Here is a 26514-nt window from a genome sequence, read left to right as displayed (position 1 = left end):
TCTATTATATAATATATTATATAACCTTACAAATATCAAAATACTTTATAACTAAAATGATAATAAAAATTGAAAATAAAAGTTACAATGAATGATTGTACTAATTACTAATCAATACATTAATATAATACAATATTATTTACTGTACATAGATAAATGATTTATACCTCCCAAATAATTGATAATATTTCAACGACAAGTTATATTTTTAATTTGCACAAAACTACTATGTTGGTACTTATTGTTAGATTTGTGACATTTTACTATATTCAATATCTTCAAAATTAATTTAAAATATTTAATTTATTTACGTAGTAGTTTTTGCAAATGCAATATGGCAACATTTATTGATTTTTTGTTTCTACCAATACATGATGCATCTAGGAAATCTCGATATAATATCCATAGCTTTGTATATAAATCTCAACAATTACAGTTATTAATGCGAAAATTATATGTAACAACATATTGTAATAACGATTTTACCTTACTTTTAAATACTACACGCTACTGTAGAAAAAATATCTAGCAAATAACATACATACAGATTCCAATGGCGCCATAATTTAAAATTAGAATTTAATTATTTTTTCTGTCCTTTTTGATAAATAAAGCAGTAACTTCTGTCGACCAGAACTTTTATAAGATTTTTTCAACTTATTTTTTTTATAGAATTCATTTTAGAAGACAGAAAAATAATCTTTTCATGTATAAATTTATTGTGTCGATGGTTTCGTGTTTTGTATCTAAAAAGCACTGCACAATGTAAGAAACAACCAGTGGTTCAACACCTTTGGCGTGTCCCGAACTATTATACGACAATTCGGGACGCATTGTCAGACTGATTAGTTTACTAACTTACTGGGTTGTACTATTAAACGCATGTCCAGTATTACGTTACTAGTACTGTAACTGTGCGATATGATATTAACGACACTACTGGGTTTAGTACGCGTGATTTGCTACAAAAAGTCCGGCGTCGGCGCCCACACCTGTCACTGATCCGGCCACGTATTTTCCTTGTGACGCTTGTCCGTTAGCCTGTAAAGACGAAAAAAAAAATTAATAATTAATTCATAATAATAAACCAAGCATAGAATGCGCCACCGCTTCCTTTTCCGTGGACATCGTAACATGCGACTAAGGGTACTTAATGGTCGAAAAATAGGTAACCTAGCAACCTTCTTAAAACAGTACTTAAGCTTAACTCCGTCTGCCAACCTATCTGCCAAGCGTGGCAAAACTCCTTTATGGGGAAGACCAATGTTCAACAAAGGACAGTTAACGACGGATATAATATGAACTTTCCACTATTAGATACAGATTGCTCCTTAGAAAAGTTTTCCAACATTTTGATGACCCCGGTGGCGTAGTGGTTGGTACGTTGCTTTGCCTTAATGAGTTCCTGGGTTCGATTTCCAGTTGGAATTTAGCAAGTAAACTTTCTGAATTGCTTCGGTTCTGGGTATTTTGGGTTGTGCCCACAGACATTGTTACTTGGTTTTTCACAACACAGGGTGTATCCTAGTTTTCTCGCCTTGGCTATGTATATACAATTTAATATAGTTTTAATTTTCTTGAAAATTTCATTCTTTCTTCTCTTGCTATAATGTTTTATTCTCTATCTTGGTTCTACTAATTGCCTTTTACAATTTTTTAGGTATGAAAACGTGTGGCAACACAGTACGAGTATATTTTGACAATAAACAATAGGTCGGCAACAAATAGGTATAGGTAAACATTGCTACAAAAAATATATAAATATTGAATATAATTTGAGCAAATATAGTTGAGAATGCTTTTAATTTTATTTATACATGCAAATAAGATACTACATTAAGTTTAAAAAAAAATATTGTCCAAATGGCTGATCAGATTTTAATGAAATTTAGTCTTCAGACAGATGATATCATAAATATAATACATAGGGTATTTTATATATTCTTATTCTATTGTACTGATGAAGAGTTTCACAGGACGGCAATGGATTATGGCGTTAATTAATAAAAAAAAATATGTATAACGTCTTCTCACGCGAATTGGTAAAATATCTGAAAAGCTGTTTAGTAAATAAATATACTTATTCATGCGGACACAGACATAGGATTTAGCAATATATATATAAATATAAAGCAATTTAATTGCTATTATTTAAATGTAATAATAACAAACTGATAAGCTTTAATCCACACTTCTCGTTTGACCATTGTTTGCTATACAGATAATGTAGTTCAAAGATCAAGACTGCCTTATCTTTGTACTTAAACGATTAATAAATAAATTATTTCATCAGTAGAAAGGAAGCCACGGTGGTGGAAAGAAGCGTTCGGAACATCAACGGGGATCGAGAACGTTCCACAAGCTAGGATGTACAGCGAGGGAAACAAAGAGCGACGAAGGCCAAGGAACGATTATGAAAATGCCAAAGCTGTTTTCTTGGAAAAACAAAAATAGATTCCTTTATTATTCTTAAGGAAAATGAGTATAAAGGTAATTAATGAAACCTACTCATAGTGAAGCCATAAAAAAACAATTTGTTAAAGATGCTTATTTTTTGTGTAGTGTAGTGTTTAAGAGTATTTATTGTTATCGATAAAATTAAAATCAAATTTTTGTTATTTAAATAAGTATAATTAATTCTTATTTATCTTTCTAATTTATTTAGCATATTTTTTACTTTTAAAACACGAGTCTCGACTCGTGTAATAGTATTTTAAAATTTACGACGTTAATTGTAAAACAAAATTGTTATTTCAAAGACAGTACAAAAAGTTGTATGTGGTATGAATTCCATTAATTTTCCAAGTAGTTATTTTGTTTATGACTTTAAATGATATTATTGAATGATATGTGATTAGTAATATTTAAAATATAAGGTAATTAATATTAGAAAAATATTTGTAAATTTCCACCAAATCTTTTTTTTTTGTGGAAGAGTTCGAGTGTTTTTTTTTTAATAAGTTACTAACATCAATATGTGTACAAAGTTCCACGAAATACCCACAATCACGATTATTAGCATACTAATTGTAATTTGTTTTTAATTTCAAGATTGTACCTTCAAAAATTTTATAACATTTTTTATGAATGTAAAAAATAATAACGACTGAATAGTCTACGACTAGTAATAAGCTAGTATGTAAATTGTTGTAATTATTTTTAAGCGTTTATTTATTTAGATAAATAAAGTTTATTCAATACCCCTCACACCCCACCCACAGCGGAAAGCAGAGATAAACACGTCAGTAAGTACACTGGGTAAGTACGATGGAATTTACCATAAAATACATATATATATAGGTACAAAATCTTCAATGAAGTCACTAGAGACACTCTGTGCTAGAGATCCAGTCTCTTGTTTGATTAATTGTATGTTTATGTATGCTTGTTTGTGTAATGTTTAATTGAAATTTGTATTAAATATTTAATTATATATATGAGCCACTCTTTTCCTTCCCGTGGGTGTCGTAAAAGGCGACTAAGGAAATTTAATGGTCAAGGTATAGGCAACAGTGTCTCCCTTAAAACATCACCAAAGATTAACTGCGGTTATTAATCCGTCTGCCAAGTATGGTAAAACTCCCTTATGGGGGAGGCCTATGTTCAGCAGTGGACAGTTAACGGCTGACATCATCTTCATCATGTAAAAAAAAATATCTAATTGGAAGAATATTTATTAAAGGGATTTAATAGCAGAGTCGATAACGCATTAGACCATCACTAGACTAAAACACGAGTATTTAGGACACTTCAAAAAGGAGGAAAATCTCAGTTTACATGTATTATTTTCATCTGTATATTACACAATATCTTTTTAATCCAATTTTGATTTATATATGCAACCAATAGGGTATTTCGTTTCATACAAATTTTGTAACAACTGAAGCTTATTTGTGAAGTAAAAGCAAAATCGAGGTAAGTGTTTGTTGAAAACTATAGCACACAAATATCGATATTAGTTCCGATTGTAACCGACAGAGGCGCTTCATTTGTTCAAATGTATAGAATCATTGTCAAACGTGACATTATTATGGACACATCATTAGCGTATGAGTTGGTTGTAATAAATTTCCTATAATTAATATTACTTAATTACTTATAGGAAAATTATTAATTACTTTATTAATATACTACTACTATTTGAGCGATAGTGGCGTCCTCTATTATTAAGAGTTTCTAGACAGCTTTACTTATATTTGGAAGCCTCTGACGCGGCTTACCGGATGTGTCCTCCGAAACATGAACCAAGTAAGCGAGTCATTTTTAAATGATTTAAATATGATTTTTAAACAATCAGAATATTAATTGGGATTGCGACTTGATCTTTGGATGTTTCGGACTGCAGTTAAGTGCTAACCGGTAGAAATGTTCGGTGTTAATGTACAAAACAACTTAAGAGTAAAATTTTTATACATTAAAAATGTTTTTTTCTTGGTTCCCATGTAAATTTTCCTTTGTATATACAGCACGCGAGGTAAGAGCGCTTATCCCTATTTGTTTAAAGGCATCAACTTTATTATTAATTCTAAAATTTCAAAACGGATTTATTTAAAAAGCACATACATATTTTAAGCACATACATTTTTTATAGCTAAGGGATCGCCTATTGACGAACAATACCGCCGATATGATGAAAACTGTTTATCTACGTACGTACCTCTGAATACACGATGTATTCCTAAGATTAATGTTTTACTAACATATCATTTATATACAGACTGAATTAGAAACCGTTAGAATTCTTTTAATAACGGAATGTTCGCTAAAGTAATTGAAATATTTCCTCTAAGAAACACAAGTCACAATACTGCAAAAAATGCGCCTTTCATATTAACACGGTGCGTAAACCTATATGAGCAAAGAAAACAAAATTTTATAGAATCATCTCCCTTATTCATAAAACGTCAAATCTCTCATAAACCTATTTTAGCTATTGAACTGTTTTGTCTCTTTCTTTTGTGCTAAATTCTCAGTTTGAATGAAAGTGACAAAACAGTGTAATAGTTAATAGACAAAAATAAGTTTCTAGAAAGTTTTAGTCGTTATGAATAAGAGTTAGTCTTTTCTCATTTTTCAAACTATATCTCTTTATCAAGAATATTAAAAATTAGTTGTACAAAAAAGAACACTCCATTAAAAGAATGCTGATAATTTTAATATCACAATGTATATTTAGAGAAAAGTCAATATTAAATATTCTATAACTTAATATATTTAAAATAGTATAGAAAGTAAATTATAACACACGCTGAAATAAACAGACGAGATAGATTTAAATAAGATTTCCGAGGAAAATGATAATAACAATGACGGTGATGATGATAATGATTGAAAGAATCAACATAGAAACAAAAAGAAAACACAAAACATTAAAATAAAAATATTTATTATAATTTCACACAGACAACTTGAGCATGCAGTTAATACATAACTAGTAGTAATGAATAATGAATTCTAATGCTATGACAACTAGAACTAGAAGCGATGATTAACTAGCATATAAGTAGCATTACAACATATTAAAGATAATATAAAATGTTCTAGTCGAATATTATTGTTTACTAGTGACTTTTACTTGAGTTAAAAACAAATCTAATATTCTAATAAATGTAAAAAAAAAAAAAAATTATATTTAAAAAGCAAAAATAAAATTAGTAGAAAAAATACGTGACTAGAACTATTTTATAGATCGATATAAAAAAAAAAAATAGAGCATCCTTATTAAGTAACAAAGTGTTAAATTTTATAACTTTTGAAAAACAACGTGAACGTAAAATAAATATAAATGAATCTAAAATCTATGATGAAATTTATGTACAACTTTCTTTTTTTTTAAATAAGAAGCTGCATTTTTGTTGAGTGTAATTTAACGAGTTAATGTGAGTTAACGCAAGTAAATCCTCACAAAGATTTGATCAAAGAAATGTCTGTTACAAAGAAGTTAGCATTGTTTTATTATTAACTTGCGTGTTACTGATCAGAGTTTAAGATCGAATTATTAAGTTTATTAATAAGCATGCGCTTTCACAAAGTTAGACTTGCTAGCTGCTAAAGAGGGAATAGATCCGGCCTGGTATTTGGCAATAGATGCTAGACCATTTGCCTGGATGCACAATTAAAAAAACAAGTCGTCAGAAAACATTCGAAAGTTAAAATTAGTATTTAAAATTAGAATTAGTGTAGTGATGTGCGGTCAGATGATATCCACATCGTTGGCGCCATTGAGTAACAGGCGGTGGCGTGAGGTTGGTGAAGGGAGAAAAAAAATAACATTAGTGATGTACTATAAGGTTAAAGAATGTCGTAGATACAGCCATATATGCTAACATTTTTATAAGAATTTATGCGCATAAATGGACGTTACTACACGATGAAGCATTTTTTACTTTTTATTATGATAAAAAAGTAAACTAATATCAAAAACTGGTAAAAAAATATTTTCCTAAATAACACTCGAAAATAAAAGGTTTGAACTGCTTCCACTTAGCTGTATATTTTTTTTTATATAAATTAGTTAATGTTAATAATTATGTAAAACACGAAAAAAAAGTTTAAGCCTTTTATTTCTATATCAAACTCATGAAAATCTACTGATTAATGCTTAATTAAAAATGATATATATATATATATATATATATATATATATATATATATATATATATATATATATATATATATATATATATATATATATATATATATATATGAGGGATTCGGTAAATGAAATCACTAATTCTTTTAACTAGTTGAAATGACAAACACACAATATATTGGAGAATAGATCTTCATTTTACAGGACATCTAAACGATGTCATCACCTATACAGACATGATCAACAAAGTCTAATGCCCAAACTTCTCAATTACTATCACTGTCTATTCTAAAAAACTCAGCTGAGTTAGTAGAGTATATCCTCTACTAACTCAGCCCTCGCCCCTAAAACTCACTTTTATAAAAATTAGGTGATGTTTATTATCACGGGATATACAGAAATCAAATGCACCTACAGCGAGAATGAAGGAATAAGAAGAAAGAAAATACTGCTCGCGGTATTTGTAATCAACTGAGATTTATCTTCACGTGGACTTTTCTAGAAACCATTGCGATTGGGTGCAACGACTTACAGGCATGATTTTATTCCCTACCATCCCTAACTGCTGTCATACCAGCGTAAACAAATGACACAGTTGGAATTCCGTTATCAATACCAATGTGAATGTGAGTTTGTTTGTTACCACTTAACGCCTTAACCAATTACTATGAAATTTGGTACACACATACTATTCATATATGACATGGAGAAGGACATATACTACTTTTAATACCAATCAGAGAATACCAGATAAAAGCTAGAATAAAAAATCATCTGCAATCATATGGTAGACTAGAAAAAACTCTAGCTATTGCAATGCCCAAGGTGGGTTTTGAACTCTCTGGAGATACATAAATTAATTGCCAGAAAAACACTTCAACTACCAATGAACATTGTTAAGCATAGAAAAATATCTTACTTCGGTAACATTCTGAGGAATTAAAAGTACAGAATATCTTAGTAATCTTATGCCAGATTGCTGGTAAAAGAAATGCCAGGGGGAGGCAACACTCCCTGGCTGAGGAATTTGCAGAAGTGGCTTAGCTGCAACATAATCTGGCTCATTTAGAGTGACAATCTTAAAAATAAATATCGTCCTTATTTTTTCAAAACTTCGATAGAGATGAAACACAAAAAAGAAGCTATCTATCTATTTCTAGTATATAACCTCACCTTGGCACGCTTGAGCAGTTCCTGCTGGCCAGCGAGAACATTCTCAGGTTTGCCAGCCCAAGCGCGAAGCACGGACGCTTGGAGAGCGCGGCCGTAACTGAAGGTGAGGGCCCACGGCCTCTTCAGATCGATTGCGTTGATGGCGTTCAGGTGCACCGACGCTTCTTCCTCGGACTGGCCGCCGGAGAGGAATGTGACACCTGAAATTATATACCGACATATGTGTGTGATACAAAAAATGTCAAATGCAATTAAATCAAAGAGTAATCTGTTTCCATGATATAGCCTATGTTGTTTTTATACCAGAGATAAAAATAAAATTATTATATTATATAATTTATAATAATTTAAATCGTATTTTAGATATTTATTTTATGCAAATTTATTTGATTTCTTGTTTTAAAGTCCCATTCGTGTTTCAACCGTGAAGCAGTTGTTTGCATGGCTGTGTTTCAGTTTGAAGGGTGGGATATGGCGTAAATTTACAGGGTACAGAGGAATAACATCTGAGTCCTCATGAATGGCAATGCATGGGGGGTATCATGGGCGAAACAGTATACTCTGTTATGTCCATGGTACTGCTCATGTCTATAGGCGACGGTTACCACTTTTTACCAGGTGGGCCGTCAGCTTGTTTGCCATTCTAAGTTGCATAAAAAAAAATCCTGCCAAAAGTAGTTTTAGCCAAAGGAAAGGAAAAGAAATTAAACAGTTAGCCAAAAATAAAAAATATAATAATATGGAATTAGGTGTTTATTTCAATATTAATTACAAAATACTGAACAGGATAAAATTTTGCTAGTAAAGATTGTGATTAAATAAAAATAAGTATTGATTAACTGCTACCGACCTCAGATTTCGGATTGTCAGTGGAAGGACACAGAGTTACGAGTATATCTGCCAATACTATTTGAAGCAATCTATGAAGAAAATTCATGTTCGAAAGCAGATAAATATGTAAATATTATGGTGGTGGTAAGAAATGTGCTGACAACTCACCAGGAACGGCAGCGGGGACTGTCCTGAGCAGAGCGGTGACGGTGGCGCGAGCGACATCTACCGGAGTGTATGTCTTCTTGCATGACTGGCCGGCAGTCACCTAGAATGTGAAATGAGACATATTTTCTAATTATTACAAGTTTTTATCTCTTTCGTACTACTGTTTGTATGTTAGTAATCGAGTAAAAATACAGTTGTCAAATTTTTGAGATAAAAAAATATTGTATTTACAGTAACATTTTTCAAAATACTTCAGGATATAGAGAGTCGGCAACGTGCGCGTAATGCTCCTGGTATTATAGGCCTTCATAGACTGCAGTAACAGCTACCAACAGGTGCATCGTAAGCTTGTTTGCCACCACGGTGATATAAAAAAAGCTAATGTTTGAAACCATTAAAATCATCCAGAAATATTAAAATACATTTCTTTTTGAAAGTTAAAAGGTAATGTAGATGTTAAGAGAGAGAGAGAGAAAAAGAACATTCATATAAGTTCTTCGACCACAAAAGCCATAATACGTTAGCACGTTAATAATAAAAAATGGCAACACATTAATGGTACCATGGGCATTCTATAACATAGGGGATGACAATTAAACCCTACACCATTATAGATAAAACCTTAAGATTGATTCGATAAGTTCAAAATAAGCATGCGTTAAAATAAGTATTTTATAGATAGAGTGTAAATTACAAAAAAAAAAAGGAAAATATCTCTCTTTCTCTTTTTTCTTTCTAGTTTTTATATCAGATTTCTTAAAATCAATCTATTATAATAATATTACCGGAATATTTTAATTTGAAATATTACTTATAAATTCAGTAAACGAGAAGAGAGGTCTTACCATGTTGGGTTTGAGCAGAGTACCCTCAAGGAAGACGTGGTGGTCGCTGAGCGCCTTGTAAACGGCTGCCAGAACGACCTCGGTAACCTTTTGGGCGCGGTCAAGGTCATGTTCACCTAAAAAAGGAAATTACATTTATTATTTTATTCCTTGCTAGCTTTTTGCCCGCTACTTTGTACACGAGAAGTTTAGAAATAAGAAAACAAATGAAATAAACCACAAGTTGTATCAAGATAAAACATATACCAGACAGAGTTTAATTTAGACTTTCAGAAATACAATTGTCAAAACCGCATTTAATTTGGTGCAGTAGTTTTTGCACGATGCCAGAACAATCATACAGACAGACAAAATTTCTGCAAATTATTGTTTTAACTTCTACTGGTCTTAACTAAGGCCCTTCATATTAATTTTTGTTAAATATCTCCCATGTACAGATATCGTCCAGTTACGACCTTATTATAATAATAATATTGAACATTTATGTCTTTTTATTTTGAACTACATCCTTAATTAAAAAGAGAACAAATACAGCAATATTAAAAAAAAATATATTTGTAGGAGGTATTTTGGGAAAAGCCTCATAGTCTACCTAGTGGTACTACTCTTATATATTCCAATATTGTGCGTTCAAATCTGGCTGATTCAAAAGCACTTGTGTGTTAGTTTCGTTAGAAATGAGATCAAATGACCCCATCACTACATCAGGTCAAAACAGTTTCCCCTAGAAATCGTAATAAAAATAAAAACAAAATTGGTAAACTCGTCATCCAACTAATCTAATTTTATATTAATTTATTTATTGTTATATATAATTAGTGGGTTGGTACCTTTTGTTCAAGGCAATGTGTCAATAGAGACAGTGCGTATTGAACCTCCACTTGTTTCACTCGCCACCTTGCGTCGCATATCTAATATTTATTGTCCTAGAATAGTAGCCCACTAGCGTAAACTGTATCGTTATCGAAAAAAAAAATTAATACCTTCGTCGAAATGTCGGCAGGATAAACATTAAAAGTGCATCACGATATTAGCCGACAAACGTTTTTGACTACGCCATCAAGTATTACAGTCGTGAGCTTATTTTTATTTTATTTATTTATTAATACAAAATTACTAGGATTACAGAATAGAGTTAGAGATGTCACTAACCATCTGGCAAGACTTCGGGTTCGACGATTGGCACGATGCGCTGGGTCTGGCAGATGGAAGCGTAGCGGGCCAAGACGTTGGCGTTCTCCAAGATGGCCTGGTAGGATGGAGTGTTCTTGCCGATCTTGAGGACGCAGCGCCATTTGGCGAACTGGCAGCCATCTTTCTTGTATTGAGCGCAACGCTGCGCGAGATCGTCGAGACCTAATTTAAACAGAATTACCATTATTATACATGTATTTTATTGACATAAATAAAAAAAAGGGTATAATAGACAGATGCATGTATATATGTATAAAATCGTTTGCTTGGGTACCTCTGTCCCATTCGTGTTTCTACCGTGAACCAGTTATGTTTGCACGGCTGTGTTTCGATTTGAAGGGTAGGATATGGCAGTGAATTTACAGGGTACAAAGAAATAACACCTCAGGAATGGCAACACATGGGGGGTATCATGGGCGAAACAATGCACTCTCTTTTGTCCATGGTACTGCTCATGTCTATTGTTTATTTTGTATGTTAATTGTCTATCGCTGACGAGAGACGCTGTGACGCAAAATGCCGTATACCCTCTGAAGAAGACTTTTGGATTATATATATATATATATATATATATGTATATATATATATATATATACTATGAGAATGTTACATAATAATAGGTATTATTCTAATTATCAGAATTAAAATTTCAACTTGATAATTATATCTTATGATAAATAATATGTATATCCAAATGTCAAATTCCTCCTGACCTTACACGGATATGTGTGTAGATACACGAACAAGCCCCCAAACAAGTTGATAACAGCCAATAACAAGCCGATAGCGATATGCGAATAAAATTACTGATACCCACTGTGTTTTATTAGTATTTAACGTGAACGAAACGATATACGAATCAATACGATATAAAATTTCAAGGATCTGTTTATCTTTGAAAGATATTTCCAAGTGTACCTATATATCTTTGTTATTTGCGATCTACTACCTGAAACAGCAAACAAACTGACGGCTTACTTGATAGAAAATGTATTTTTTTTTATATAACTTAGAATGGCAAATAAGCTGACGGTCCACCTGATGGAAAGTGATAACCGTCGCCTATAGACATGAGCAGTAGCATGGACATGACAGAGTATACTGTTTTGCCCATGATACCCCCCATGCGTTGCCATTCCTGAGGACTCAGGTGTTATTCCTCTGTAACCAGTAAATTCACGCCATATCCCACCCTTCAAACTGAAACACAGCCATGCAAACACAACCACTTCACGGTTGAAACACAAATGGGACAGAGGTACCCAAGCAATCGACTATTGTACAAAGTCTCCCTCCCCAAGTGCAACCAGGATGGTGTGGTCATATATAGTAGAAAGAAAATTGCAGTGATATCGCCAAGTGAATTCATTAGCATCGTTTTATGGGAGTACTTTACCAGAATAATTGAAAACTTTTCCAAAATTAAAAAAAAATGGGTATATGCATAATTTAAGATTGTCTTCGATAAAAAAAAGTCTTCAATTGTGGCAAAACTAGCTTTTTTAATAAAATTTCTATGGGACCAATCTATAAATATACCCTTTTAAATAAAAAAAAAATCCAAAATGGTTTACAACTGAAGGAGTTATGAGGTAACAAAGGTGAAAAGATACAAACGAATTGATAACTTCTTTGTTTTTGAAGTCTGTTAAAAAGTACAAAAAAATAGTGAGCACACACACTTACACGACGCGTTCAGTTTTAAGCAGAATCTTAAATTTGTTACCGTTTACGAGTAATTTTTCCTTAGGATTAGCATACAGATGGCTGATGATTTTGATTTATGTGGATGGAATAAAGGAATATGTTCTCAAGTAACCAGTATGCGTATTCAGGTTCAGAATCCTGATTTAAATAAACAATCCAACTCCCCCTTTGACAGTTGCCAACCGAATTGATTAATAGATACGAGTGCGTTTCGATTAAAGTTTGTATGAGAAAGAATAAGACAGCGTACGTTGCTATCTCATTCTATTTCATGAACTAAGTAGTGATAAAAATTCTATCATTAGATAGATAGATACTCTTTATTTTTTCCTCCAAAAGATTACAATAGTAAACTTATTATAAATAAAAAATAATTACAAGAAATAATCACAATGAGAAAACAATAGATTTATTTGTTTAGGAAGGTAGCATCTTTTTCTGGAGATCAATGGCTAACGAAGACATTTTCCTGGCTTCTAGAACAATCTAGGTTGGCTCAACTAACTACATTCTCAAACCTAGTGACCCACATACATGTGCGGAAATGTTCAGTTAACTAAATAAACGCAGCAAAGATAAGTCGAGAAACCAGTTTAAAAGTCCATTAACGAGCAGTTAATTATTGCTATATAGTACTATAGTAGATAAGACGGGTGATGCAATGTAGTTGATATCGTATGTACTCCAAGTATACCAATATAGTAAAATCAGTAAACTTCTTAAATATATATACATACATAAATAAATTTATTTCTTATTATTGCAACTAGAAAAACTAATTTCGCATGTTATAGTAAAACATACGAAGTGTGTATTTAAATTATATATTCGATAAAAATCTTTTTATAAAAAAATCCATTTAAAAATAATATTAATTATAGACTAAACATACATAAACATACAATAGTATTAACCATAGACTACATTGTACATAAATATCATAGAATCGATTCACCTATTCCTATTACATGTCTGTTTATATTATATTCTTTACGTCACTTATCATGGGAGAAAGGGATTATTAGTAATGGGGGTCTAAATCCCATTACTAACAACCCCTCTCCCCTACTACTACATTAGTAATGACACTGTTAACATTGCTGTTCAACTTAGAAACCATTATGGTTAATTCTTGTCGAATTCTTCAGTATAAGCCAATTGACTTGCTTTCATCCTCACCTATCATCTCTCACAGAGTCAGTACAGTGTATGGACCATAAATGCGATCAGCCAAAAACAATTCTATAATGATAAAATAATCATATCATCATCATACCAGCCGTTATCTGTCCACTGCTGGACGTAGACTTCCCACATAAAACTGCTATAAGGAACGGTCCTGAACCATCTGCATCCACTAACTTCCCAAAATGTATTTGAGGTCGTCACTTTACTTAGTGAGAAGTTGCCTTAAACTGCGTTTGACTGTATGGGATCGCTATTCAAGGTGGATGTTACATTATGAGACTCACCAAGTGCTTTTCCAAAATACTTTTGAAAGTTCAGAGGTCATACGATTATGATGATATAAGCATATGCATGCATATTTATATTTTATTATGCATATTTTCATCGTTATCCGTACCGCCACTTTTTTACGATTGTACGACTGCGTATGCGTGTACCCTTAGTTGTGTCTATGCGCATCAGTATTGGTCTGCGCATGAGTTGTTGATCTTCTATTTAAGCTGACCGCACACGTGGCGGTTACAATGATAAGCACCATCTACACGCGTAATTCCAACGCATATACGTTTTTTTTTGCATCACGACAATCACACGCGTATGATTTATTACGTTTATAAGATTTTTTATATCACGCGGACCGCATGCTCGCTGAACACTATCACAGATAAAAATGGTAACGTAATACTTTTTTATAGTACTACAATAATGGACATCAACATGTTACAGAAGTGTATAAACTATATAACATTGAAAACTTCCGTGCTTGGGATACTATGCACAGAACAGAACGTGTCACTCTAAAACGGTCTTTATATTTACACTCCTTTAGGGTCAATAAGCACTGAATGTTTGCAACTATATACTTATATGAAAAAGTACGGATTATTTTCGGAGATTTTTTCAGCTCACAGTTTCTTAATATTAAAATACAATACACGAAAAATCTACATGATAAAATCTTAAAGACGTCTTAATTTTGATTCCAGACAATTTTATTTTGTACATAGAGTAATAACAAACAAGAGTACAATAATATTTGATACTTGGCGTAGATTATAAAAATGATATCATATCAGCCTTAAACTGTCCACGGCTGAACATAAGCTACCCCCTTGGGGAGTTTTGCCAGTAATTGCCACGCTTGGTAGATGGATTGGCAACCGCTGTTAGGCTTTGGAGATGCCCCTCTTATAAAGGGGGGAAGGGTTTGTTAGTAATGCATACTACTAGTCCCATTTCTAACAATATATCCTATCAGGTCAATATCCCCATGGTCCCCCCTGGAAACCATCGTGCTGAATTCTAGATGTATTCATCACGATGGGCGAACTGACCTGCTTTTTCATTCTCACCTATTCTTCACTGGTACCCCGCTAACTTATACCGTTAGTGGTGGCGGGGTTATCATTCCATTATCATCCATAAAAACCTATGGTTCCACAGTCCTAAATCGCCACTTACCCTGTGTGGTGCACTCATCCTCAGATCCAAATAGTGGAACGACGCCCTTGTCCACTTTGATTCCAGGGATGATACCGCGCTTCTCCAGCAGCGACACGAGGGGCGTGCCATCATCGGCCTTCTGGTACAGGGTCTCGTGGAACAGGATCACACCAGAGATATTCTCAGATAGGATCTGCAATAGGAAACATTTGATTTGAGTGATAAATTGTTTTGCAACACTATTATATATATGTCCGTGTGGTCCCGACATAGAATGGGCCACCTCTTCCTTTCTCGTGGGTGTCGTAAGAGGTCACTAAGGGAAAATGATGGACGAGGGATGGGTAGCAACGTCCTTCTCGAAACATCTCTAAAAACCTAATAGTGGTTGCCAACTCGCCTGCCAAGCGTAGCAACTACTGGCAAAATTCCCCTTATGGGAAAGGCAGTTCAATTCAATAGGGCATGAAGGAGTAACATACATACATCCATCCGTCCGTACATCATTACAAATTTTCCGCATTTTTTTATTTAATCATCACCATCATATCAGCCTTTAACTGTCCACTGCTGAACATAAGCCTTCTCCTTGGGATGTTCTGCCAGTACTGTTCACGCTTGGTAGGCTTTAGAAATGTTTTAAGAGGGACGCTGCTGTCCATCCCTCGCCCACCCTTAGTCGCCTCTTGCGACCTACGAAAAAGTAAGGGGAGGCTTATTCTATGCCAGAACCACACGTCAAAAATAGGATAATAAAATGTCTAAAATAAGTTATCAAACGACTAGTTGGCACCAAATAACACGAGGTGTTTTATTGAGAGCTAATTGTGTCCAATTTAAAGATCACGATCACGCTTGTTTTGCATTACAGAACACAGTTCTATTTTTAAACCGCTGTACGTCTGGAGTCGCTTTTTTATGCAACTTAAAATGGCAAACAAGCTGACAGCCCACCTGATGTAAAGTGGTAACCGTCGCCTATAGACATGAGTCGTACCATGGACATAACAGATATACTGTTACGCCCATGATATTCCCCCATGCGTTGCTATTCCTGAGTACTCAGGTATTATTCAGGTGTTCTTAAACGATGAAACTGATTGCATTGAAATTTCTAAAATAAATCTTTCAAGTTAGACAATCTTTTTTTTTTACATTGAGTGGCAAACTAGGTAACGGAACATCTGACGGAAATTGCCAATTGGTGTCTTGTCTATACACATGAATAGTGATATAGACATCATCTATACCCATGGTGATTATGGCCACCATAACATAGTATATGGGTGTACATATACATACATTATGGTCATGAATATAGAGGGTAATATAATAATTCTTGAGGACTATGGTCTTATGCCTTAGTAGATATCCTGTAATTTCACTGCTATATCTGACCCTTCAAACCGACACATAGCTATGCGAGCACAGATGCTTCACGGCAGAAACCCAGATAGGACAGAAGTACCCAAACTTTTGTACACAGTCTCCTTCTAGGAGAAAACTGTATTCACAGGTTAAAATCTATGAAATGAAATAAGATTTATTCGTAAAAAACATAACTGTAGTTTCGTAACTAATATTAATATTATAGCTTTATAAGAGTACAGTATTTGTGGTTTTAGAACTGGGCTCCTAAAAAGGTTATTGACACTACGGTACTTGACACGTAATGACAGTGTTTTATAATAGTCTATTTTAAATACTGATTTGATTTACAAATGCTCTGTTTAAACATTTATACTTTTTTATTTAGGTATATTTTTTTATATAAGTAGATAAATCAATGCAAATAAAATGTATTCGCCAAGTTGCTCGTAAGAACTTGATTTCCAGACCAGTAATGCAACAAGGCACATAGTGCAAGTTAAAGTGCATTCACATTGGAAGTGAGCGTCGTGTTATGCAGCTATTTCAGCGGTTGTTTTTATGAATTGTGAATTCATAAATATATTTTCGTAAACAAGTTGTTTACAATAATTGCTTCCATGTTATAATGAACTTGTTTAGAGATTATTTTTACAATGATCTTTCTAATTATACTAAATAGTATCGCATATAGTTTGTTTCAAATAGAACTAAATGTAAAAGTAACAGAATTTTGAAGAAATTATTACGAAAACATATCATTACATAGATAAAAACAGTCGCTTCGCGTCTATTTGTCCCCATGTATGCTTAGATCTTTAAAACTACGCAACAGATTCTGATGCGGTTTCTTTTATTGATACAAGAGGAAAGTTTATATGTATGTATTTATATGTATAATGCAGGCATAATACAATAGAGAAACACTGATAATTTTAGAGGTTTCTAATGTGATATTATGTAATGTGCACCCGTGCGAAACCGGGAAATCGCTTGTTCTAAATAAAATCAGTTACAAAACGAAATTCGATTATAATTATTCGTTTAAATGTTTCGATGTTAATTAATCGATTTTAGATTTGTATTATTATTGCAAATGAGCAGACTGTCTTATGATCGAGTCAAGAATTAGTTTGTATATATTTTCACTAAGTTCTAACAGGCTATTTGCTTCTCGTCTTATGTTAAATGTAGACATACATACGCATGGGGGGTATCATGGGCGAGAAACAGTATACTCTGTTATGTACACGGTACTGCTCATGTCTATAGGCGACGCTTACCATTTTCCATCAGGTGGACCGTCAGCTTGTTTGCCATTCTAAGTTGTATAAAATATATGTATATATATATATATTGATATATGTCCAATCTCAAGTCAATGACAATTGCATACTGCACTCATGAAACAACACTTATGAATTAAGTTAAAATTGGGATTAATTTGAAATAGTTTGCATTGGCAAGTTGCACTTGTATGCATCTATCAGAACAGTATGGAACTATTATATCGTTAGTACAGCAATCCGAGAGTGCAAAACGATTCAATTCTTATATCGCTCTATTGGGATTTATTCCAAAACTAACCCCCCATAGAATCATTGAATTTCTTACCCGTTCCTCGCACTTGAAATTTCATTTCAAACTATGCGGCGGATTCGTAAAAAAATGACAAAATCAAAATTGTTTACAATTAAGTTTACTTGAATAAAAACTATTATAATTGAATGAATGAATGAATGAGTATACTTTATTTGCATTATACAATATAGAAAATAAGCAAGGCAATTTACAAACATAACGATACAATTGTATAAGTACAGTAAGGCGGTCTTATTGCTGAGAGCAATCTTTTCAAGACAACCTTAAGGTAATGGACTAATTGTTATACAAGTAGGTATAATTATTTTTTATTTATTAATTTAATGCCCAGCAGTGGGATGTTAATAGACAGTTAAGTGGAAAACGGTTACCATTACAACAAACTGCTTACCGGATCAGAGCTGAAGAGCAGTTGGCGGTATCTGCGGCGATTTTCCTCAGTGTTCTCAACGCCGATGTCTTGGAGACGTTTGCCCATAGTTCCTAAAAAGAGACAGAAAATGTAGTTTCTTTATTGTACTAAAATTCGTATAAGAAAGCAGTAAGAAAAAGTAGTTTGAGAAGGCGTGGTATGAACATCTGATCAAAGTTCATTAGATATATGTCTTAAATAATATAATTATACTTTCAACCGACTTAAAAATAGGAAGAGGTTCTCAATTTGGATGTATTTTTTCATATTTGTTACTTCAGAGCTTCATTATTTACAAACCCATTCGGAAAATTCTACCTGAAAGAATATAATTTGAGATTGGTCCCACAGAAATTTTATCAAGTTCAGCTCAGTAATTTAGTTTCTAAACCAAAATCGTAACTTATCCTACATATGAATAGTTTTGTCGGTATTTATAAGACTTTTAACTATCCACTGCTGAACATAAGCCACTTACTGTTAGTATTACATACACACTATTTAACACTTTACTTAATCAAAAAAAGTTTGGGACATCTTTCGCGTCTAGAAAACATGATAGTTTTACAAGAATCTAACCTGTGGACTCATCAGCGGCGAGGATGCCCTTGCCAGGGGCTACGATCGCTTGGGCGATCTTCCTCAGCTCCTCCTGCAACTCGGGCGCCGGGTACTGGAAGTAGGTAGTCATTGTGGCTGCAAGAAAAGAAAAAAATGTTAATTTAAGATATATAAAATACCCCCTAAAGAAGACTAGTAAACTGTCTAGTCTTCTTGTGTGTGTGGCAAGAGTAGTAAAAGTAGTGAGGCAAGGGGTGCACATTTTTTTAATCAATTTAGGTAAAAAAAATACTACATTTATTTTTTTGCAAATAATTATTATTTATGCTTATTTCAACAAATTTATGAAAAAAAAATCCGAGAATGGCAATAATCTACCATTCAACGTGACAGATACGGACTTAAAATATTTGGAAAATTATATTTCTATATTAACCGTGACCCAGACGGAGCTGTAATATTTTGAGACATATACAATTATAGTGACCGTGACGTTAACGGAGCTGCACAATTCTGCCGGTAAACGTTGCCCGTATATGTCACGGGGGTGTGCATTAAGCGGTTAACGGCTGCATTGCTTTTATACCATATGGTTGCTCAAGTGGAAACCAATGTGGTAAATTTAATCCAATTTATCAATGTTATACATTATACATTCTATTTATTATATATAAAATAATAAATAAATTATAATTCTTACCTACGTTTTTTAATAAACTTACTGTCTTTAACATTATAATGATGTATAAAAAAAATATTCATAAAATATTCAATTATTATAATACATAATGGTATAATGTTGTATTCAGCTAGTCATTTACACTGTCTAAGAGTATTAAATTTTAATAAAATAAATAATAAATAGTAACATATAAGTAATTCTTTAATAAGGTTAAAATAAATAAGTTATAAATTTATATTTAAAATGATGGAATATTAAAATAAAAAGTAAAATAATATTGTCACAAAATTATAATTCCCAATTAGATATTTGATAAAATAGTAACTAAGCAGTAAGTACCTAATTAAGTTATAATTATCAAATACAATTTAATAAATAATTTGATCAAATTATATAAAGTTATATAAATAAAAGTTATTAAAATAATTAATCCTAATTAGATGATTGATACACAAGACACAATTAAGTTAGTAGTAGTGGTAGAACACAAGACGTAATTAAGTTATAATTAATAAGTACAAATTTAACAGAAATATGACATTAAATGAACAAAAAATGTCTTTAATTAGGAACACAGAGAATAAATTAGAAATATAAATTTATAATGATACATAAATAGATAAGAAGTGAATTGTATAACTTCATCAGGGACAATATAATAATGTACTAACTTCAGTGCCAAGTTAATAAAAACTAATTAAAACATCTTAAAATAATTGACATTATCATGACGGACACATAAATGTAATAAATGACAATAAGTAAACAAGAAATACATTAATAAGATCTGGAACAGTTTTTATTAGTTCATAAAATAGGCCTGTTGATATGAGCTGTTGGTAAATGTAGTACTGAACATTCATTGTGTAGATTAATTAAGAGGTGTAAGTAAGAATAAAAAGTTACTGGTATTTAGTTCCCTTAGAGAGAATAATGAACATTTTAGTTGAATTGGAAATCTCTACTTTTGGTACTAAAAAGATATATTTTTTTATTAGTAGGAACTACATGAGTATTCCCATTATTATGTAATTAATTATACAAATTCAAATTAGATATGTTTTTTTTTTAATAAATATCTAAATAGCCTACTTAACAAAGGTGTTCCTATTTACATTACTGTAGTCGAGCATTATTTTGTTTATAACCATACCAACTTATAACTTCAGTTTATATATAAAAAAAAAAAATAATAAACTGATAAAAAACTGCTAAAGACAAAAAGTTCAAAATCTTTTAAACTAATTCCTCAGGAAGGCAAAAATGCCAGTGGGGTGCCTAATATCACTAGTTAGGGCTCTAGTTGCATTAGTGGAAGACCCAGAAACACTAATGGGGGCTCCAGGAGCCTCCAAAAGTGCAGGGTCTGTGGTTTATCAACTAAGCCCTTGTTTAGGAGGAATGAGTTGAATAACAACTTCCTGTAACTATCATGGGAATAATAACTATTGGCCATATAACAATTTATATATTTCTTCAATTAGTACAAAGTGGCCAAGTTGAAAATAAATACTTCACTATCTACCATGTTCTGTAAGAACTGATAATGACTGCTTCAGCACTGTAATGGAGCATGGTGGCAACATTAGCTCCAATATCATCTGCCACACATATACATATTAAATAAAGATGATGGCTTCGATCATCAACAAACTAAATCATTTTAATATTCAAGCTCTTATTTGATATAGTATTAAGAACAAATACTACAAGTATTTTTGATATATGGACAAACTCGTTGAGAAAAAGGAGTGGAGGCAGATCACCTATATGGTAGATGATACAATGAAGGAAGTCCACCAAACGAAATATTTAGAAAAAAATTACCTATATTGTAAAATACACTAATGTTGTCCTTCGATGGCTAATACCTGCACAGTTTTAAGAGTGATGATAAAAAAAGTGACTAAATATGGTCACAACTATAACTAAGATATAGTATGAAACAGCTGTTATGTACATAGAGTGGCCTAGTGTTTCTAACTTCTATATTATGCTATTTTTAATTAATATAATGAATATAGCTGAAAAGAGATGCATTACAATAAATTTAGACATTTGGGTACCTATTAAATAAGAGAGTGATTCAAATATATAATGAATTTGTAATAACTAACAGGATCTATTTGCAAAATTATTTTTATCAGACATTTAGGAAATTCAATTAGATAATTGAACACAGAACAGTAAATAGAATAATCATGTAATCAGTCACTGATAATCATAATAATAAGTATTTTATACATTAAAACAAAATTGTGCCTACACATTTATTTTTAATTTAAATTAATTTTTAGGACTGAAAATAATGCCATACAGGCTATGGTTATGTAGGTACTGGGGTGAAGGGATTATTAGTAATGTGGACTACCAGTCCCATTGTATTCTGTCATGTAGATCTTCACATGGCCCCCCTTGGAAACCATCATGCTGAATTCTAGGTGCATTTATCACGATGGGCTAACTGCTTTTTTCATTCTCAATTATTATTCCTCACTAATTCACTACTCACTGGCGGGGCAGTGTAAACCGTTAGCGCGGACGGGGTTACTATTTCATTATCGTCCATTAAAAAAAACACTCCTCACCATTTCATTTATATCCATTAAAAATATTTGTATGTATAAAATTATTAGAAAATTACGTATTTAGTCACACTCAGACTTTCTGAGCATTGCAATAAGGATAAAATATGCGTACGTGACTCTTCTCATGTTTGCAGTACAATCTACTTTCCCCAAAGATCCGAAAACCTACCCTTAGTTCCGAAGCCTGGCATCCATCCGGACTCGGGCAGGCCTTTTTTGCCTTTACCTTTCTTGCCTTTTGGAGGCATCGTAAACTATTTTTTTTTTTATAAATTTCACTTAAAAATTATAAAAGAAAAATCTTATACTCGACATTGTATATAATAGAGTTATCAAATATGACATAAACTCACCAGATCACCACGGATATACTTTAAAATTATTCCTTCCTTTGTTTTTTAAAAATAAATAAAATATTTAAGTTCTAAACTTCGAATTCTGAGGGTCAATGAACAATCATTTTTTTTTTTTTTTTTAGTAAGTTTGTTCCGTTTGGAACAGGCTAAGGTCGGAGACCATGCTGCCTAGTCTTCAAAAAGATAATTTGAAAAATCAATGAACAATCAATTAATTGACATTGACAGTTAGTGTTGTGCAAAATAACGGGTATTTTTCTAAAGGCTAGGCTAGGATAGCTAGGGGTTATAGTGATTTTATGCAAATTGTTATTAATTATCACAAAAATTAACGTTAAGCAATTAAGTAACAATGAATTTAAATGTGCACTTATTACAATGAATTTTGTAAAAGTCAATATTGTAAATAAAGAAAATCACAATAATTTATTACAACTTTACAAAGAATAATGAATTTATAGACAAATTTAAACCTATTTCTGGTAAATTCTATGTACTCCATAAAGGATTTGGCGTAAAGACATATAAAAATAAAATACATGCATATCAAATTAATAACCATAATATAACTATTTTATAGATTACAGATAATACCTCTATTCTTAATTCCTTTATTCTACAAGATATGAAAGTGACCTTGAAAGGTCATTGAAAACAAGATGTTAAACAATGGCATTGACCTAAGAAAGTAACAACTATTTGGATCGAATATAAATTAAATAGGGTTTAAATAAAGAAATTAATCTACGTAGATATTATACTCATTAAAAAATTATGATATCTGATTATCTTTTAGGCATTTATTGATATGGGTTATTATACAGAATAATTGGGTAGATCTAAGTTGGGTAGTTATGTAGCATATTTATTTTTTAATAACTTATTAGTAAGTATTTATAACATATACCTAAATTATAATAAGAATAGGTATGCAGAAATTATAAATTGTGGCTTGGCTACTATGTAACTTAAACTTAATAAAAATATTAACGTTATTTATAAATATCATGTTAAAAAAAAAAGAAAATACCTGGGTAACCTTAAAATATTGTGGTGAAATATTAATCTAATAATGTTATTAATTTTGATTAGGTGCGTATTAATTTACCTTTTTTTAGAAAAAATAAATTACAAATTATGAAGTAAAAATGAATATAGAATAACTCAGGTTAAAACAAATAAAATTTTAAAAAATAATTTAAATACTTAATTTTACATTAAGATTTCTACATCTAGTATTTATTTCGTATGAAATTTGTATAAAAATAAATGTACTTACTATTATTTTTACTAGGAAGTTTAAACACTGACAATGTTGAACTGTTACTCAGATGGTATACTGTCAAATTGATGTAAGTCGAAGTAAGGACATGGCTGAAAGGTCATTTGAAGGTCTAATGATAGCAAGCAGCTATGTGCTCCAGAAAGCGCCATCTGTTGAAAAAGAATAAAAGTATTTTCTTAATATTCTGCTATCTAGCACAGATTAAAGCAACAATTTCAATGTTTAAAAATAATAATTCACTCATTAAATAATTTATAGATGGCACTAAAAAAATTAAATTAATAAATGTGATTTATTAATTTGATTTTAAGTTTACACCAATTACCCTTTGGCGACGGTAAATTTAATTGTATATTTTTTTTGTTTACCAATCAGTACTGTACTGTTATAATACTGTTTAATATTTTATTTAATCGATGGTAATATAAAAAGAAATCAATGTGAATCCTTTAGAACCAAAAGCACTACATGGCTAATCTTGTTTACCAGGGGGGAAAGGGATTGTTAGTAATGGGGTCAAATAGCCCTATCACTAATAATGTACCCTATCAAGTCGACCTCCACGCATGGTTCTCCCTGGAAACCATCGTGGTTAATTCTAGTAGAACTTGTCAGGATGGGCTAACTGACCTGCTTTCATCCTCATTAGTCACCTATCACTGGTGCCCCACCATTGTATACTGATAGCGCAGACGGGGTTACCATACCATTATCACCCATTAAAAAAAGTCTAGTTTACCATTTCTATAAGTCTACTTTAAGAGGAAAAAAATCTTAATAATGGTAGATCCCATTACTAGCAATATACTCTGTTAGGTCAACCTCTATATAGGCCATTCTGAAAAACATCTTAGTTAATTCTTAGTGAGTATGTCATGATAGGCAATACGATCTGATTTTATCGTCGCCTATTATCACTCATTGGTAACTTGCTACAGAATATTAATAGCACAGGGAGAGGTTACTAATTCATTTCCATCCCATAAAAACCCTGATTGGGGAAAGGAAACAAAGGAAGAGGAGATCTGATAATTCACCATCATGGGACAACTAAAGTGTCTTATTTCATCGATTCATCCTTTGTTAGTGCTTCGCCATTAGCACAGCCGAGTGTATTATCTTATATCAATGCATAAAACTTTAGTCTCCATTACTAACAATACCTTTCCCCCCAAAAAGTAGGTACTATTTGTGCAGTTTTTTTTTATGGAAACTTTGGTAAATGCTACTTTATAAAAATAACAACATATTTCGTAAACTAAAGCAGAAACAATAACACTATCAAATTTAATATTATATTCATGACATAACAAATATGTGATTACCATCGTCAGTTCGTCACACTCGTCTTAATATGTATCTACAAACAGTAAATATAAGTGCTGATAATGGGTTGTTGGCGAATAATATAATATATACATAATAAAATGTAATCTTACAAACTAACCATATCTTCCATCCTTATTTTTCATGGTACTCATGACCTCATGTGATACCACTACGGGGGTTATCTGTTAATTATATTTCATGGTATATAATATTCTATATTATGTGATGTGTTTAATTTATTGACAAAATCAGCACTTATCCTTGAACTTGTAAAGATAATTGTGTTAGCATATGTCGTTATAATGGTGAAATAGGATATGTTAAGAGCCAATATTATTTCTTAACATAATTTTTATTTTTATTTTTATACAACTTAGAATGGCAAACAAGCTGATGGCCCACCTGATGTAAAGTGTTAACCGTCGCCTATAGACATGAGCAGTACCATGGGCATAACAGAGTATACTGTATCGCCCATGATACTGAGGACTCAGGTGTTATTCCTCTGTACCCAGTAAATTCACGCCATATCCCACCCTTCAAACCGAAACACAGCCATGCAAACACAACAGCTTCACGGTTGAAACACGAATGGGACAGAGGTACCCAAGCAATCGACTTTTGTACAAAGTCTCCCTGTGGTAAATATTTTTTATTGTAAAATCATAAACTAACAATATAAATTTTATATATGGAAACACTGATTAATGTAGCGTTGCAACACGGCGATCTGTTTCCGCCCTTTCCCTCCATCAACTTTCATACTGTGCATTGTGTATTTCTCATTTTTGTAAAATAAATAAAAATAATTAAAACAATTTCCGGGTATTTGATTCCAACAGGATATAGCTGCTAAATTTAATTTTGAGGGAATAGTCAATCTCTGCAACTGGAATATTATCTAAGATGATTTATGAAGGTCAATAAAGTTAGCATCAGGCGAGAATAGAGGCATTTGATGTTCTTACCGCCTGCCTTATAAAAGATCTAGGATGAAGATTTTATAATATGAATTAAGGAGTGATAACTACTACTCCGGGTAATTAAAGTAACAGTTTTAATATCTAACTGTATTACCTAGATTCACATGTGGGTTGTGGTGGGTCTAATCCAAGTGTTGTTCAATGGGGGGAAAGGGATTGTTAGAAATGGAGACTGAGAATCCTATTGCTGGCAATATACCCAACCAG

At 32.1% G+C, this 26514-nt stretch overlaps 1 protein-coding gene across 4 annotated transcripts; it reads right to left on the bottom strand.

Moving 5' to 3' along the window:
* LOC113515179 (fructose-bisphosphate aldolase-like) lies at positions 1 to 24108 on the bottom strand. Of its 4 annotated transcripts, none has more exons than XM_052895919.1 (9): positions 23990 to 24108; positions 19103 to 19219; positions 18503 to 18594; positions 15160 to 15334; positions 10762 to 10965; positions 9610 to 9725; positions 8765 to 8864; positions 7766 to 7965; positions 1 to 1041 (listed from the first exon to the last, which is right to left on the bottom strand). In XM_052895919.1, the coding sequence occupies exons 2-9, from the start codon at positions 19212 to 19214 to the stop codon at positions 946 to 948; spliced, it is 1095 nt and encodes a 364-aa protein (XP_052751879.1). In that variant the 5' UTR covers positions 19215 to 19219; positions 23990 to 24108; the 3' UTR covers positions 1 to 945. The 4 variants fall into 4 exon arrangements, with proteins under 4 accessions (XP_052751879.1, XP_052751880.1, XP_052751881.1 ...); XM_052895920.1 differs by lacking the exon at positions 23990 to 24108 and adding an exon at positions 22708 to 22823; XM_052895921.1 differs by lacking the exon at positions 23990 to 24108 and adding an exon at positions 6029 to 6103.
* Between the last annotated feature and the right edge of the window lie 2406 nt (positions 24109 to 26514).

This window comes from Galleria mellonella, unplaced genomic scaffold (genome assembly GCF_026898425.1).
Source record: "Galleria mellonella isolate WM207_F2 unplaced genomic scaffold, CSIRO_AGI_GalMel_v1 utg312, whole genome shotgun sequence".
Lineage (NCBI taxonomy): Eukaryota > Metazoa > Arthropoda > Insecta > Lepidoptera > Pyralidae > Galleria > Galleria mellonella.
This window is presented reverse-complemented; position numbering and strand designations above follow the sequence as displayed.

Bases quoted from the DNA above. Each gene is read 5' to 3' on its own strand.
- LOC113515179 (XM_052895921.1), bottom strand. From the start codon at position 19,214: ATGACTACCTACTTCCAGTACCCGGCGCCCGAGTTGCAGGAGGAGCTG. The intron at 10,966-15,159 runs GTAAGTGGCGAT...TGTTTAAATTAG, and splicing joins GGATGAGTGCACCACACAGG to GTCTCGACGATCTCGCGCAG. The intron at 9,726-10,761 runs GTTAGTGACATC...TTCCTTTTTTAG, and splicing joins ACCCGAAGTCTTGCCAGATG to GTGAACATGACCTTGACCGC.